This window comes from Amphiprion ocellaris, chromosome 2 (assembly GCF_022539595.1).
Source record: "Amphiprion ocellaris isolate individual 3 ecotype Okinawa chromosome 2, ASM2253959v1, whole genome shotgun sequence".
In the NCBI taxonomy this organism is placed as follows: domain Eukaryota; kingdom Metazoa; phylum Chordata; class Actinopteri; family Pomacentridae; genus Amphiprion; species Amphiprion ocellaris.
In genome coordinates this window covers 14,592,704-14,605,613 of record NC_072767.1, presented here as the reverse complement: position 1 = coordinate 14,605,613, position 12,910 = coordinate 14,592,704, and the positions used below count along the sequence as shown (strand labels likewise).

At 37.7% G+C, this 12,910-nt stretch overlaps 1 protein-coding gene across 2 annotated transcripts in view; it reads left to right on the top strand.

Annotated features, from left to right (window-relative positions):
• The first annotated feature begins 20 nt into the window (after positions 1-20).
• The window catches only part of si:ch211-191a24.3 (tensin-3), a 61,410-nt gene continuing 48,520 nt past the window's right edge, over positions 21-12,910 (top strand). The window contains exons 1-9 of one of the 2 annotated variants that reach the window (XM_023272313.3): positions 21-169; positions 5,388-5,558; positions 7,263-7,313; positions 7,430-7,552; positions 7,671-7,735; positions 9,569-9,652; positions 9,882-9,991; positions 11,828-11,888; positions 11,968-12,043. In XM_023272313.3, the coding sequence (XP_023128081.2) occupies positions 5,409-5,558; positions 7,263-7,313; positions 7,430-7,552; positions 7,671-7,735; positions 9,569-9,652; positions 9,882-9,991; positions 11,828-11,888; positions 11,968-12,043 (720 nt within the window). In that variant the 5' untranslated portion in view covers positions 21-169; positions 5,388-5,408. Of the gene's footprint in view, positions 170-5,387; positions 5,559-7,262; positions 7,314-7,429; positions 7,553-7,670; positions 7,736-9,568; positions 9,653-9,881; positions 9,992-11,827; positions 11,889-11,967; positions 12,044-12,910 lie in introns of those variants that run through there. The other variant, XM_035949070.2, reaches the window with a different exon arrangement.

Genomic DNA, 12,910 nt, shown 5'->3' with positions numbered 1-12,910 from the left:
CAGTATAATTTATCATGCTCCCTCTCCGGCTCTCTTTTCCCTTTCTCCCTCCTCCCACTTACTGTCAAGTCTCCACCTTGTTTTCTATACCAGTCACTCACAGACTTTCACTCATCAGGCTCATAGTGCTGTGAATCTGGCTTCTTGTTTATTGCCGCAAAAGGCCAAGGTAAGACTTTTTGAATTACCATTTAACTTGTGACATTAAAGTTTGAATGAATGTTAACCTTCTCCCTGCTTGGAGTTTATCTTTCCTTGAACTTTAATGGCCACTAATGCTTGTCAGAATTGTACAATAAACTGTCACTTTCAGTAGGAACATGTGATGGGTGGTAAATCTCATGCAGGGTGGGGTGGATTACCAGTGAAGAATGTCTCCCCTGCAGACACAGAGATTAGCCTACTGACACGCTAAGACACTGAACCCCAGGAGACAAGTTTCCACTGGGATTCAGTCCATCTTAAGTGGTCATTTAATCTCGTATTAAGTTTTAAAAGCCTACTTGTCTTAGCACAAGTGAAAGCCCTGCCAGTGGGGGTGTGATAATTACACTTATTACCAATGCTAATGAGCTTGCTTTGAAAATTCCCTTGAACAAAGTGACATGATTTTGATACTAATTAGACACTGATTGAGATATCCTTGAAACAAACCCTGCTGGTGTATTTAATTCAATGCATTAATGAAAAGGGAAGATTGTACAACTCAATAAGAAATCTCTGTGGGGATCAGATGGACTAAAGGGAGATTAGTTTAATGTTCTAATAAAAAAGCACTCAGGGGGAAAAAAGACAGAACAGAGAGACTTTAATGGAGACGACAAGATGAAACGCTGGAGGCTGACAAAAACAATAATGGCTGGTCACAGTAAGATGCTGCTGTCAATTTCACTTATGGTATTTCGTACAAACACTTTCACTTTAAAACAATCTGTCAGCTAAATGAACAACCAAACTGTGGCTGTGTTCCTGCTGCATTTAAAAAGGCACAGGATGGTTTTCACTGCCAACTTGTGAGAAGGAAAGAAAGAAAGAAACAGCGATGGCTAATCCATTTTGGAATGCCTTCCTTTAAAACGTGAAATAGAGGCTATAATTAGAAGTGGCTAGTTCATGCTCAAGGACTTTGCTGAACAGTGCTGCCTATAGCAACATGTGTATATGCATGTGTGCGGTTAGGTCGCACACTTCCGTTTGTTTTGGTTCCCTAGGCACAGCGCTGACAAATTTAGATCGCAGCAGTCTAAAAATGCTGGAATACCAGAACCGAAATACATAATTGGAGAGTAGTCGCTCATTAAGATTGTTTGCCCAACCCTGTCAACTGTTTGAGCACGGATTCACTCAGAAACAGAGCTGCAGGATGGAGTGTGTTTGTTCTGAGAGGCCCATTTTTCACACATGTATGAAAACAAATTGAAGCCACAGATGTGTAGCATTTGAGCCACTAAATCTGTGTGGATGGATTATGAGTCAGACCCCTGAACACAGACATGCAATAAGCCGCCACCCTTCTACACAGGAGAACTACGGATTCAAAGAGACATCTTTTTGGTTATCCCGTTTCTCTTTGTGGTTGTTTTGTGTCAGTGTTTATTTTTTGTTTCTTTGTGGTTCTCATGTAATTGTAGCCATTTTCTGTCTTTTGCAGGTTGGCTTGAATTTCTTATGTCTGTGTTGTTGCCTGTTGTCTTTTTGTAGTTATTAGTAATCTGTTTGTAGTATGGGCAGCTGTGGCTTGGGTGTTGCAGTGGATTATAGACTAATTGAAAGATCCCTGGCATCTGTACATGCCGAAGTGTTCCTGGGCACAACACTGAACCCAAAGTTCCTCCAGATGCCATCTCTGGTTGCCATCAGGAGTTTTTTGTAGAACCTAGTTAAGAATGTTTTGCCTTTTTTTAAGTAATTATGGGACTCTTTGAGGTACTCTGGAATTTGTTTGCAGTAATTTCGCGATTCTTCATGATAATTTTGAGTTTTTGTAGTTGTTTAGCATCTAGAGTAATTTTGTGAGTCTCTCTATGGCTCACTTGTGTCTCTTTGCAGTCATTTTGCATCTCTCTCAGCTTGTTTTGCATCTCTTTGTAGTTTCTTTGTAGCTGTTGGGTCAACCTCCAGAGGAGAAATGTAAATAGACCCTTCAAACAGAGACTCAGTTTGACCCCTGACCCGTTGGACCTGTGCCCAGTAGAGCTGCTCAGTAATCCATCCATGCATATAGGCAGCAGTAACATAATTGAAGGCACAAATTTGTACCATTCAACCTCAAGCATGGGGATTGAACTGCCCGTTGAGAAACTGCACATTCCCTGGTTCAGTCCTCAGCAGCAATACTTCTGACTGGGCCTCATAGAAATTGGTGGGAAGCTCGTGAGGGATCAAGTCATTGTCATGGCACAAGAGAGTCTTAATGATTGGTCTGTTTTATTTGCTTTTTCCTCAGAATTGAAAGGAAAAGGGGAAAGTGAAAAAAAAGCTGACAATGAGTTCCCCAAGAAATCAACATTTTACCAGTCTGGTGTTTCTATACCAGACACAAATGCATTAACATATTAGTGAGTCTATGGCAGACTAGAAAGCACATTATAGCACACCACCCAAATGGGGAACCAATATAAGCAAAATGTTTAAAAAATAACACCATGATTCTCAGATATCTTTAGACCATGTAATCTTTTTGATTCACTTCTTGATATGGCATATCCCAGATCCTCATTTACATTTCCTAAAACCAAATAAACACGAGTTCTTAGAATGAAACAGAAAGCTGCTGCTGCGGTGGTTCCCGGTGGGTTATTCCTGTATGTTGCTCTGGTGAAAATGGTTGTATCACTGTTTACTCTGCTGGGGTCACATGGTCAGGGTGAAGGCGAGGTTAACCGCTACTCTTTGTATGCTTTGCTCTGCTCCACTGTCTGTCGGTCTCACTCCCATAGACATGCACTAGCATGCATGTAATTTCCCTACTTCATATACTGACATGGAGCCCAGATACCACAGTTATCCACTCCATGGTTTACACAAGAATGTGGGAAGAAATCACATTCTTTGGGATCTTGGATTAATTTCTGTGACAAAAAAAAACAATCAGAAGAAACAGGAGACATGCTTTATTAAAGAGAAATTTCAGACAATGTTTGTGACCTTGGAATTAAAAACATTAAATGTACATTTTTGGATACTGACAGAATCACCTAGTACTTAGTTTTAAAATAGTTTGCTCTTATTTTGTTTTAACTATTACAGTATTGTTGCACAGATTGCAAATTCAGCTTCACAATATGAACATTAAGCGACAGAACTGGCAATACAATTTATTACAGCAGATCAGAAATGTTTCTCTGTTCTGTTTATTATTGTCATTTTGTCTGCTGTTCTTCTCTTCAGTACCCCATGGCCTATTTGATGCATCTTAAGTCCCCACTGCTTCTGCTGAATTGCAGTTAATAATAATTTATACAGGACTACTAAAATATCCAGGAAGTGGCAAGCAACAAACCAAAGTGATATTAATCCAAAGTCTGTACAGTAAAGAAGAAGCAACAGCTAGTGTAGCCAGTTAGCTTAGCTTGGTACAAAGACAAGAAAAGGAAGATACAGCAAACATTTGTGTCTGAAATGCTTGGATAGGTGACAAAATCAACACCGATAAAACAAATGAAAAAACAAGAGTGTAAATATGATGAGCTATAACATAGGTTTAGGATTTTGTCACTGTTGGACAGTCAGACTACGGTAATTGTTTCCTCTTTCCAGCCTTCATGCCAAACTAGCTAACTAGTGTAAGCTGTGGTTTCATATTTAGTACAGTTGCACTTCTAACAGTATTGGATATCTTTTGTCCAGAAACCAAATAAAATGATATGGTTTTCCTTTGAGTATATTTGTCCTCAATGCTGTCTCCTCTAATTGAGTCACAGTAAATTTGAGTCACGAATAATAATAATACAAATTTTAGCAAGGAAACATATTAACATGACCTCCAAAAGCGATACAGCCCTTGTAGACCACAATGGTAAATGTCCACCTTTACAAGTGAAATGCATGCTTATAGTGTGGTTTTGGTCTCTATAGCTGTATAACTGTATAGGTGAATAATTTTTATGGACCCCATGTTTATGTGACATTAAGACGACTCAGCTCTGCTCACTCTCCAACTACTGGGTCATTTTTGGATTAGCTAGGAGTTCAGCCAAAATATTTACAACTGAACTTCTAAACCACCATTTAAGAAACCTAAGGGTGATGTCACGGAGGGTTTGTCCACCTTTAGATACAATCTGTAATAATTAACCTAAACAAGCTAGCTGCTAGCACTGTGGCTAATTGGAAAATCATTTTTTTCACCAAGTTCAAACAAGACACAGTCACTAGACTTTCACCCAGGAGATGTGACTTCCAGTCCTGTCTAAAAACCATCCTTATAGTATGGGTAAGTTTATGCATCAAAAGTACTTGGTCAGGTTTTTTTAAATGATCATTTTTGGGTTAAAATACAAACAGTCGCTACATTTATTGTATGTTAAAAAGCTCCCTTTTGTACATGTCCAGGGTGATGACACTGCTGAGGAGTCTACATGCACCTATTCACACTATTCACACAACAGAAGGCTACCAGTATTATTATTAGAGTTGCTTTCTGTTTATTAGTGATCAGAATGAAAGGTTTCTGGAAGATGGAGGAGGTTCCTACTGACCCATATGCATGGGGTTAAATTACACTGGTAATTGGCCATGTAATGAGCAGATCATGTTCAAATCAGGTGACTGAGTGAAGCAACATGTTGACTATCAAGTTTACAAATGGTCTGTTACCATTTTGTAACATTTTGGCTTTATTAATGGTGAATAAATAGTTTACCAATCCATTGGCTTCATAAATGCTGTATTAATCTTTAATAAAAGAATTAATTACATACTTTTAAAAAATAGAACCTTATTAGAAAATGGTACCAACATGACTTTTCCTTTGTCAAAAATAGGACCATTAATCCTTAAAACTAAAACTAATCCCCCACAAAAAGTCACGCAAATGAAAAAAAACTTTTTTTTTGTGGATGAGTCATGAGGTTACTATCCAGTGTAGCTCATCAGTATTTGTCTTCAGGTCACAAGCTCAGAGGGGGTTTTTAGTGATTAAGCTTTTCGGTTGCCTTGACCCCACTTTGTTTTCACATCACATCCAGTAAAAGGGTTTGTAGGATTTATAAAGGTGCCCGCATTTGAACTCAGATATTCAGTGTGTGAGTCAAAAGGATCTGCATGTCCGGCGTACGTGGCACAAGCTCAGAAAAAAGCTGAACAAATATATGACAGGTCTCACTTCCTTAAATTTTCTGCTGCTTTTTCTTTCACACCCTGGATCACTTCCTCGATCTTCACAGCCCATGTGACTGAAACTAGATATGGAGGAGCCACACCGACTTGATCTGACCTACATCACTGAAAGAATCATCACCATATTGTGCCCTTCTGGATGTCCAGAAGGCATCTACCTGCAGAACCTACAGGAGATTATATCAATGCTGCAGTCCAAGCACGGACACAACTACATGGTGAGAACAATCGAATAGAGATACAAAGTAATATTAGCTTATTCTTTTAAACATATAGTATGTATGATTTGCACATTTTTGAAGCTCCCTAGAACCTCTAAATTCAGATTAATTGCTCCTTTATATTCTTTCGTATGTATCTCATTTTGGGCTGGCTTGGAGGTTAGCACTTTGGCATTGCACTTAGAAGATCGCGGGTTTGTGTCCCCACCTTCCTGGGATCTTTCTGTATGGAGTTTGCATGTTCTCCCTGTGCATCTGTGGGTTTTCTCCAGGTTCTCTGGCTTCCTCCCACAGTCCAAAAACATGCTGAGGTTAATTGATGATTCTAAATTGTCCATAAGTGTGAATGCGAGTGTGATTATTAGTCTCTATATATAGCCCTGTGATAGACTGGTGACCTGTCCAGGTGTCCCCTGCCTTCACCCTAAGTCAGCTGGGATAGACTGCAGCTCCCTGCAACTCTAATGAGGATTAAGCGGTGTATAGATAATGGATGGATGGATGAATGTATCTCATTTTAAAATCTGAAAATCAGTATTTGTTTGTATTATACTGTCCAACGTTTGTATATGCCAACCCATACAAGGATTTTACCAAATTCTACAGTGCAAAACAATACTGGAGACATCAACACTATAAATTAACACATGTGGAAATATGTAGTGAATTAAAAAAAAAATGTAAACAAAGCAAAATATGCATCATCTTTTGCTTTGATACACAGTCTTAATTCTTCAACCAGCTTCACGAGGTCATCATCTCGAACTTTTGCAGCAGTCTTGAAGGAACTCCTGCATGTGTGAAGCACTTGTTAGGTGCTTCTTTGTCACTCGTTCTCCAACTCATCCCAAACCATTTTAGCTGGGTCCAGGTGGGTGAATGTGGAGGTCAGGTCATGTGATGCAGCACTCCATCCCTCTGCTGCTTGGTCCAACAGCGCTTACAGAGCCTGGAGGTATGCTTCGACAAACCAGATGAACTTCTCCTCTGTAGTGGAGGGAACTCTTGATCCTTTTCTGATGAGGGGATTCTGCAAGTGAGATTGTTTCTTCACAATGTTTGGTGGTTTTAGTCTTGGAGAAACTTGCTCGAAAGTTTCTGGACTGACTGACCTTCATACCTTAACGTAATTATAGACTGTTGTTTCTGTTTACTGAGTGAGGCTGTCCTTGCTGTAATATGGATTGCTGCAGTAGTTAAATAGGGCTGTTTGCTATCTACCAACAATACTATGACACTACACAACTGATGGTGTAGTGTAGTGTAGTGTACATAATTCTATATCATTGTAATTTTGATATCTCCAGTTATGTTCTATACTGTAGAAAATATTTAACTGGTAGGTGTGTTACATAGTTTTATGTTGTGGATTTGTTAAATGATCAGGAATTTGGCTTCCATAATTTAATTAGTAGTCGTTCAGTTTAAGTTTTTTCTCATTGTTATGTTTTTTTTCCACTATGTATCTTGCTATTTTCATTCAGATATGTAATTTATTTACATTAATCAAATTATATAATTCAATAGTTTTTTTTTAATAAAGAGCTTAAAAATTAACAAATCATTATCCTCTGATACAATACTTTACTCCTAAGAGCACAGAGCTGTTTTTTATGTGGTAAGCATAAGATACAATAAAAAGAAAACAGATTTCTTTTTTCTTATACTAATTTTACCTTTTCTGTTCTCAACTTTCTTCAGCTCATCAACCTCTCACAGAAGCATGGCAGCCTCACCCGAATGAACCACAAGGCAATTATAACACTTGAAACTACCAGTTTTAGAGATTAAATATTACAACGTGTGTATTTATATATAGATATCATTTCTATATCCATGTACTGTATACTGTGTTGTTTTTCTGTCAGGTTTTGGACACAGGTTGGGTGGATCTCTTGGCTCCCAGTCTGGATCAGATCTTCAGTGTGTGCACAGTAATGGAAAACTGGCTACAGACCCATTCTAAGCACGTCTTGGTGTTACACTGCAGGGTAAATGCCACTGATCTGGATATGCTCATTGACTCTACTTTGTTCTTAAAAGTCATATCTGTGATGTGGGTGAGTGCATTAAATGTGTTCAGCCTGACTGTGTGACTGCCCTCAACAGGGAGGTAAAGGCCAGCTTGGTGTTCTGGTGGCGTCTTACATCCACTTCAGCAACATGTCAGCCAGGTAACACTGAATTTTTAAGGAGCATATAAATCTTTTTTTTTAAGAGATTTGGTGGAAGCAAACTAGTGACATGTATGTATTAACATTTATGTTTCATAAAGGATTAGTCATATTAATTCTGGTGAGCATGTGATCTTGTGTCACCAGCAGATCAAACTGTCTAAATATCTTTGCTCATCAAACTGATGCACAATTTGCTCTGTCCAGCTGAAAACCTCTCAAACTCTGGGCCACATCAGTTGCTTTACCTTATTTCATTTGAAGCATGCCTCGCTTGCATTGCAGACATTATGTGTGGAAAATGTCATCAAAGCAAAGTTAACTGTAAAGTAATGACCCAGAATTGACATTTACTGTTGGATGTGTTTGCTGATCAAAGAGCACTAACAGAACAATAGACAGAGTGAGCAGAGCGTCTTCACCAGGCAAAGGGCAGCACAGTTGATCGGAGAGACTTTGACCTGCACTATTATTTGATTTTCAGGCAGCAATCCAGTTGTTGTTGGACACTAGTCAATGTATTTACTTGCAATAGACCTGTAAATCAGATTTTGAGTCAAAAGAAAACCCCAAATATTGCTGATTTCAGCCAAATGCATTTTTTTCAAACATATGGGAGTTGTTGCAGTTTCATAGTACAGTATATCTTCTATTTTACGAGCTATTAAACGCATGTCATCATTTTGCATGATGCCCTCATGGGATGCTGGAAAAGGTCAGTTCGAGGCAAATCACTAAAAATACAGAAAAGAGGAAGATGAATCCCATGCCGCTGGTGTGCACGTGTGTGTGTGCATGCTGTTCATGGCCGAGCAGCTGACTCACTGTTGAGAAATATCTGATTGTGACCATTGTCCCACTGGGAATGATCTAAGTGCCTGTGTGTGTGAGTGCAGATATGGAAAGTTTGTGACAGAAAGTAGTCAGCTTTTCAGCCTTCTAAAACACCTGAAATACTGCCAATCTCACCATCACCATTTCAAAGCATTTGATGTTTTGATGAATGTTTTGCACAAATGTTTGTTCAAAATCAAGTTGCTATGCTGATTTAAAAACAAAACTATATAATCTGTGTAGCATGACGCATCTCTCAAAACACACATACAGAGCCTATAAAAAGTATTCACGCCCAGTCAGTGTCAGCTTTGTCAATGTCAGCTTTATTTATATAGCACATTTAAGTGTTTTACAGTAAAATAACCATCAACAATAAGAAACAATAAAAGCAAAACAATAAAACAGCGAAATAAAGTAGATAAAATTTCCAATATTCATCAAAAACAAGAAACAATAAACACAAAACAATAAAACAGTGAAATAAAACAGAGAAAACATCCAGTCTTAAGATGTGTTTTAAAAATGGAGAGACTATTCACAGACTGCACAGAGAGGGGCAATGTGCGGAACTTTTTCCCCTTTTATTACTTTTCAACATTGAATTTTCAACATTGAATCATGGGATTTTTATTTTTTTTATTTATTTATTTATTTATTTATATATATATATATATATATATATATATATATATATATATATATATATATATATATATATATATATATATATATATATATATATATATTTGTGTCATTTCCATCCAGAAGAAACCTGTGGTTCAAAGAAATATCCATGAATCAAAATTGACATAGGTAGGGCTAATTTTGGACTTAGGTGTAGCTTTTCTGGACATTCCACTTGATCCTTTATTTTTCAATGACATTTACCTCAAACTAATTTGCATTTGCTGCCACTGAACTGGCCTGGAGGCAGAAATCTCAAGCTATCTGTGTGGCTAAATACTACATCATCATCTGAACATGTGCCTCTCTCAGTGCAGACGTTTCTCTTGACCATTTTGCCATGAGGAGGTTCTACAACGACAAGCTCTCTGCTCTGATGACTCCCTCACAGAAACGGTAAGTATTTACATGGCTGACCCCTGGAGGACAAAGCTCAACTCTGGTTCAACTCTGATCTTTGATGTAGACCAAGAGATCTGCTATCAAAGTACACCTCAGACTGTTACCATAATACAGACACAGAATTTGACTATGAAACCAGGGCCTCAGTGAAAACAAACCACACCATTATTCAGTTATAGTGATGTTACATTTACCTGTAACAGCATTTCTTTCTGTTCTTTAGGTATGTGTGGATGCTAGGCAGCATGTTAAAAGGAGGACTGAGGATGTGTCCCTCTCCCTCTTTTCTCCTCTGTGTTGTTCTTCATGGTCTCCCCAGAATAAGAGATGGAGGTAAGATAAATAACAGGAGCTACACATTGAAGTAGTTCTCTACTTCACATCTTTCATTCCTAAATTGAAATTATTTTACAACAGCAGTGCAGCAAACTATGTTAATTACAATGTCCACAATCTCTGCCTATATTTCCCCGACTAAACCTGCTATTGCGTTTTTCAACATTGATTTAAATTTTTTAATGTTTTAAAAGCTAGTTCATACCTTTTCCCTCTACTGATAAGACATTGTAGAGGTAGACAACAAGCAAAGAGAGAGGAGAATAACATGCAGCACAGGCAGTTGGAGTTAAACCATGGACAGTTATGTAGTTTGCACTGTTACCATTAGGTTATCAGGACTTTTTCTGCCCCACAATACACCACCTGTTTCAAATTTAGGTGATGAAACATGCCTCCATTTCACAACTTTGCATTTAGTGAAAAGTCAGATGAGCCAGACTTTAGCAATCCTGGGGAATGGCAAAAAAGTAGTTTAAATGTGTTGGGAGAAAAGGTGTTTTCAGGCAGTGAGGGAGTGCTGCTGCCTGGTGAAATCAGTGCTTCTGATCCTACCAGCCTGTATACCAAAGGCTGCTGCTATCCACTGCACACCTGCAGTACATCTCAACATCTCACACAGCAAAATAGGTTGTTTCTAAAAATCAGGTTAGCATAACGATGACTGTAGACATGTTTTCTAACAACTTTCGAAAATGTTTATTGTTCAGAGATAAGATAAGATAAACTTTATTGATCCCACAATGGGGAAAGTTCACTGTTACAGCAACTCCAAAGGACAAAAAAAAAGTATAAAGGCAGCACAAGAATAAATTAGAAACACACAGTGAAAAACACAGAGAACATTATATACACGGAAGATGATTTTTTTTAAGAAGACTATTTACATGAGGATGAGGTGGAAACAGTTATTGCACATAAGTGGTATGCATATGTAAGGCAAAAAAAAAAAGTGCAGCTGTAACAGAGGTAGACCAGTATATAAGGCTATTAAGCATTATAAAAATGATAGGACAGTTTCACTTTATTGATCTGATATGAATAAAATCTGGACTGAAATCTGACCTAGTGCATTCTTTCAGATCATAAGATTAATGCATATTTTAACAAGAAAAGCACTCAGGCAGCGCAGCACTCCGCCAAGGCTGTTCAGTCGTTGCATGATTTCTGATGGATGAATCTTTCAAAAAAGTTGTGGTCCGCAGCGGTAGATTTGTAGTAGGACCACAATCATGTGATCATCAACAGACAGCTGATATAGTGTTCACTTGTAGTCATAGTAACAGTGACGCCGTGCTGCTATCTAGCAATGAACAAATCTGTGGATCCAGACAATAAGTCGCATCACTGCCAAAATCTAATCAGTTGGTTCTTTTTCTTTTTCTGACTTTCCCTGAAAATTTCATCCAAATCTGTTTGTCCATTTTTGAGTAATGTTGTGCACAGACAGACAGACAGACAGGCAAACAAACCAATGCCGATTATCACATCACTCTGCCACGTTCCTTGGTGGAGTAAAAATACATATTAAACAATGGGACTTTTTTTCTTAGTTTATTTCCAGTAATGATCCAAATGTTAACGTATCTGTATGTCTATAATTAAATATAATGTAGTGTATAATGTATTCTGCAGGATTGTAATAATCTGATCCTATTTCTGAAACTGTCATAAACAGACTGGTCTCCAGAATGTGATTTAAAAACAATCATTTTGTACTCTTTCTCACAGTTCTTGCATGTGAGTCATACCTTACTATAAGACAACAGCTCTGCAAATAACAATTTTTGACCATTTAGTTTTAATTCCATTACTTCATTCGATGTTTATTAGGATGTTTCCTCTTCCTGAGGGTCTACCAAAGTCTACAAGCTGTCTGCACATCAGCAGTCTAGTAAGAAACACATCATTTACACACAGCAAACACAGTAAGATACAGCACAGGAGGTAATAGGTGTTTTTCTCCATGTCAGCCATGTCAATGCAGCTCAGACTGATCGTCTCTACATTGTGCTTCAGCCTGCTCAGCTGCTCAAAGGGGACATCATGGTAAGTGCAAATACTGCATGTGTATACATGTTTTATCACCTGATGGATAGGGAGATGTTGATATGGGTAATGAGAATTAGATTTTAATAGACAACAGTAACTGGAGCTACATAGAGGTAACCTTGATGAAGTTTTCATGCCGTATCAACAGCTTTTGCTGTGTATTATATTTACTGCTTACACTATACAGTCAAATTTAGAAGTGTGGCCACTTCAAAAGTCATACTTTCATGCAAACCTTGAAATAATCATAAAGTTTGAGGATTTAGAAACATTTAAAAACACAAGTTCTGTCTTGTGCCGCGATTCTTCTCTATTTGTTTTTCAGTAGTCAAACTGAAGCAGATTACTGGTAGTGACAATATGAACTCATATGTACAAAAGGTCAGAGGTCTGTGAGATCTTTCCACTAAAGCAGCATTCAGCTAATGATTTGTTTTTCAGTTTATCAGAGCTGTAGTTCAACTAATTCAGCTTTGTTAAATTTTTTCTAAACAAAGAGAGGCTTCTTAGCGTCAAGTCCATGCCAGCTCAGGTGCATGCTGTCATAAAAGCAAGAAAGGGGCATAGCAAATACAAATATATAATGAAATTCCTGCACATTTTTATCAGAAAACATATCTGATAGGACAAGTAACATCTCTAAACCACTTCTGAAGTCCAAATGCTGTAAAATTAATAATAATACAATATATAAATAAATAATAATACAATCATTTTTATATTAAACTATCTATAGAGCACCTTTCAGACACAATATGCAGCTCAAAGTCTTCACATTTGATACATTACCTAAAAGATTTTTTATGCTAAATAAGATGTCCAACAATTTGTAGAAAATTTGAAAAAAAAAAGACAACTGACAAT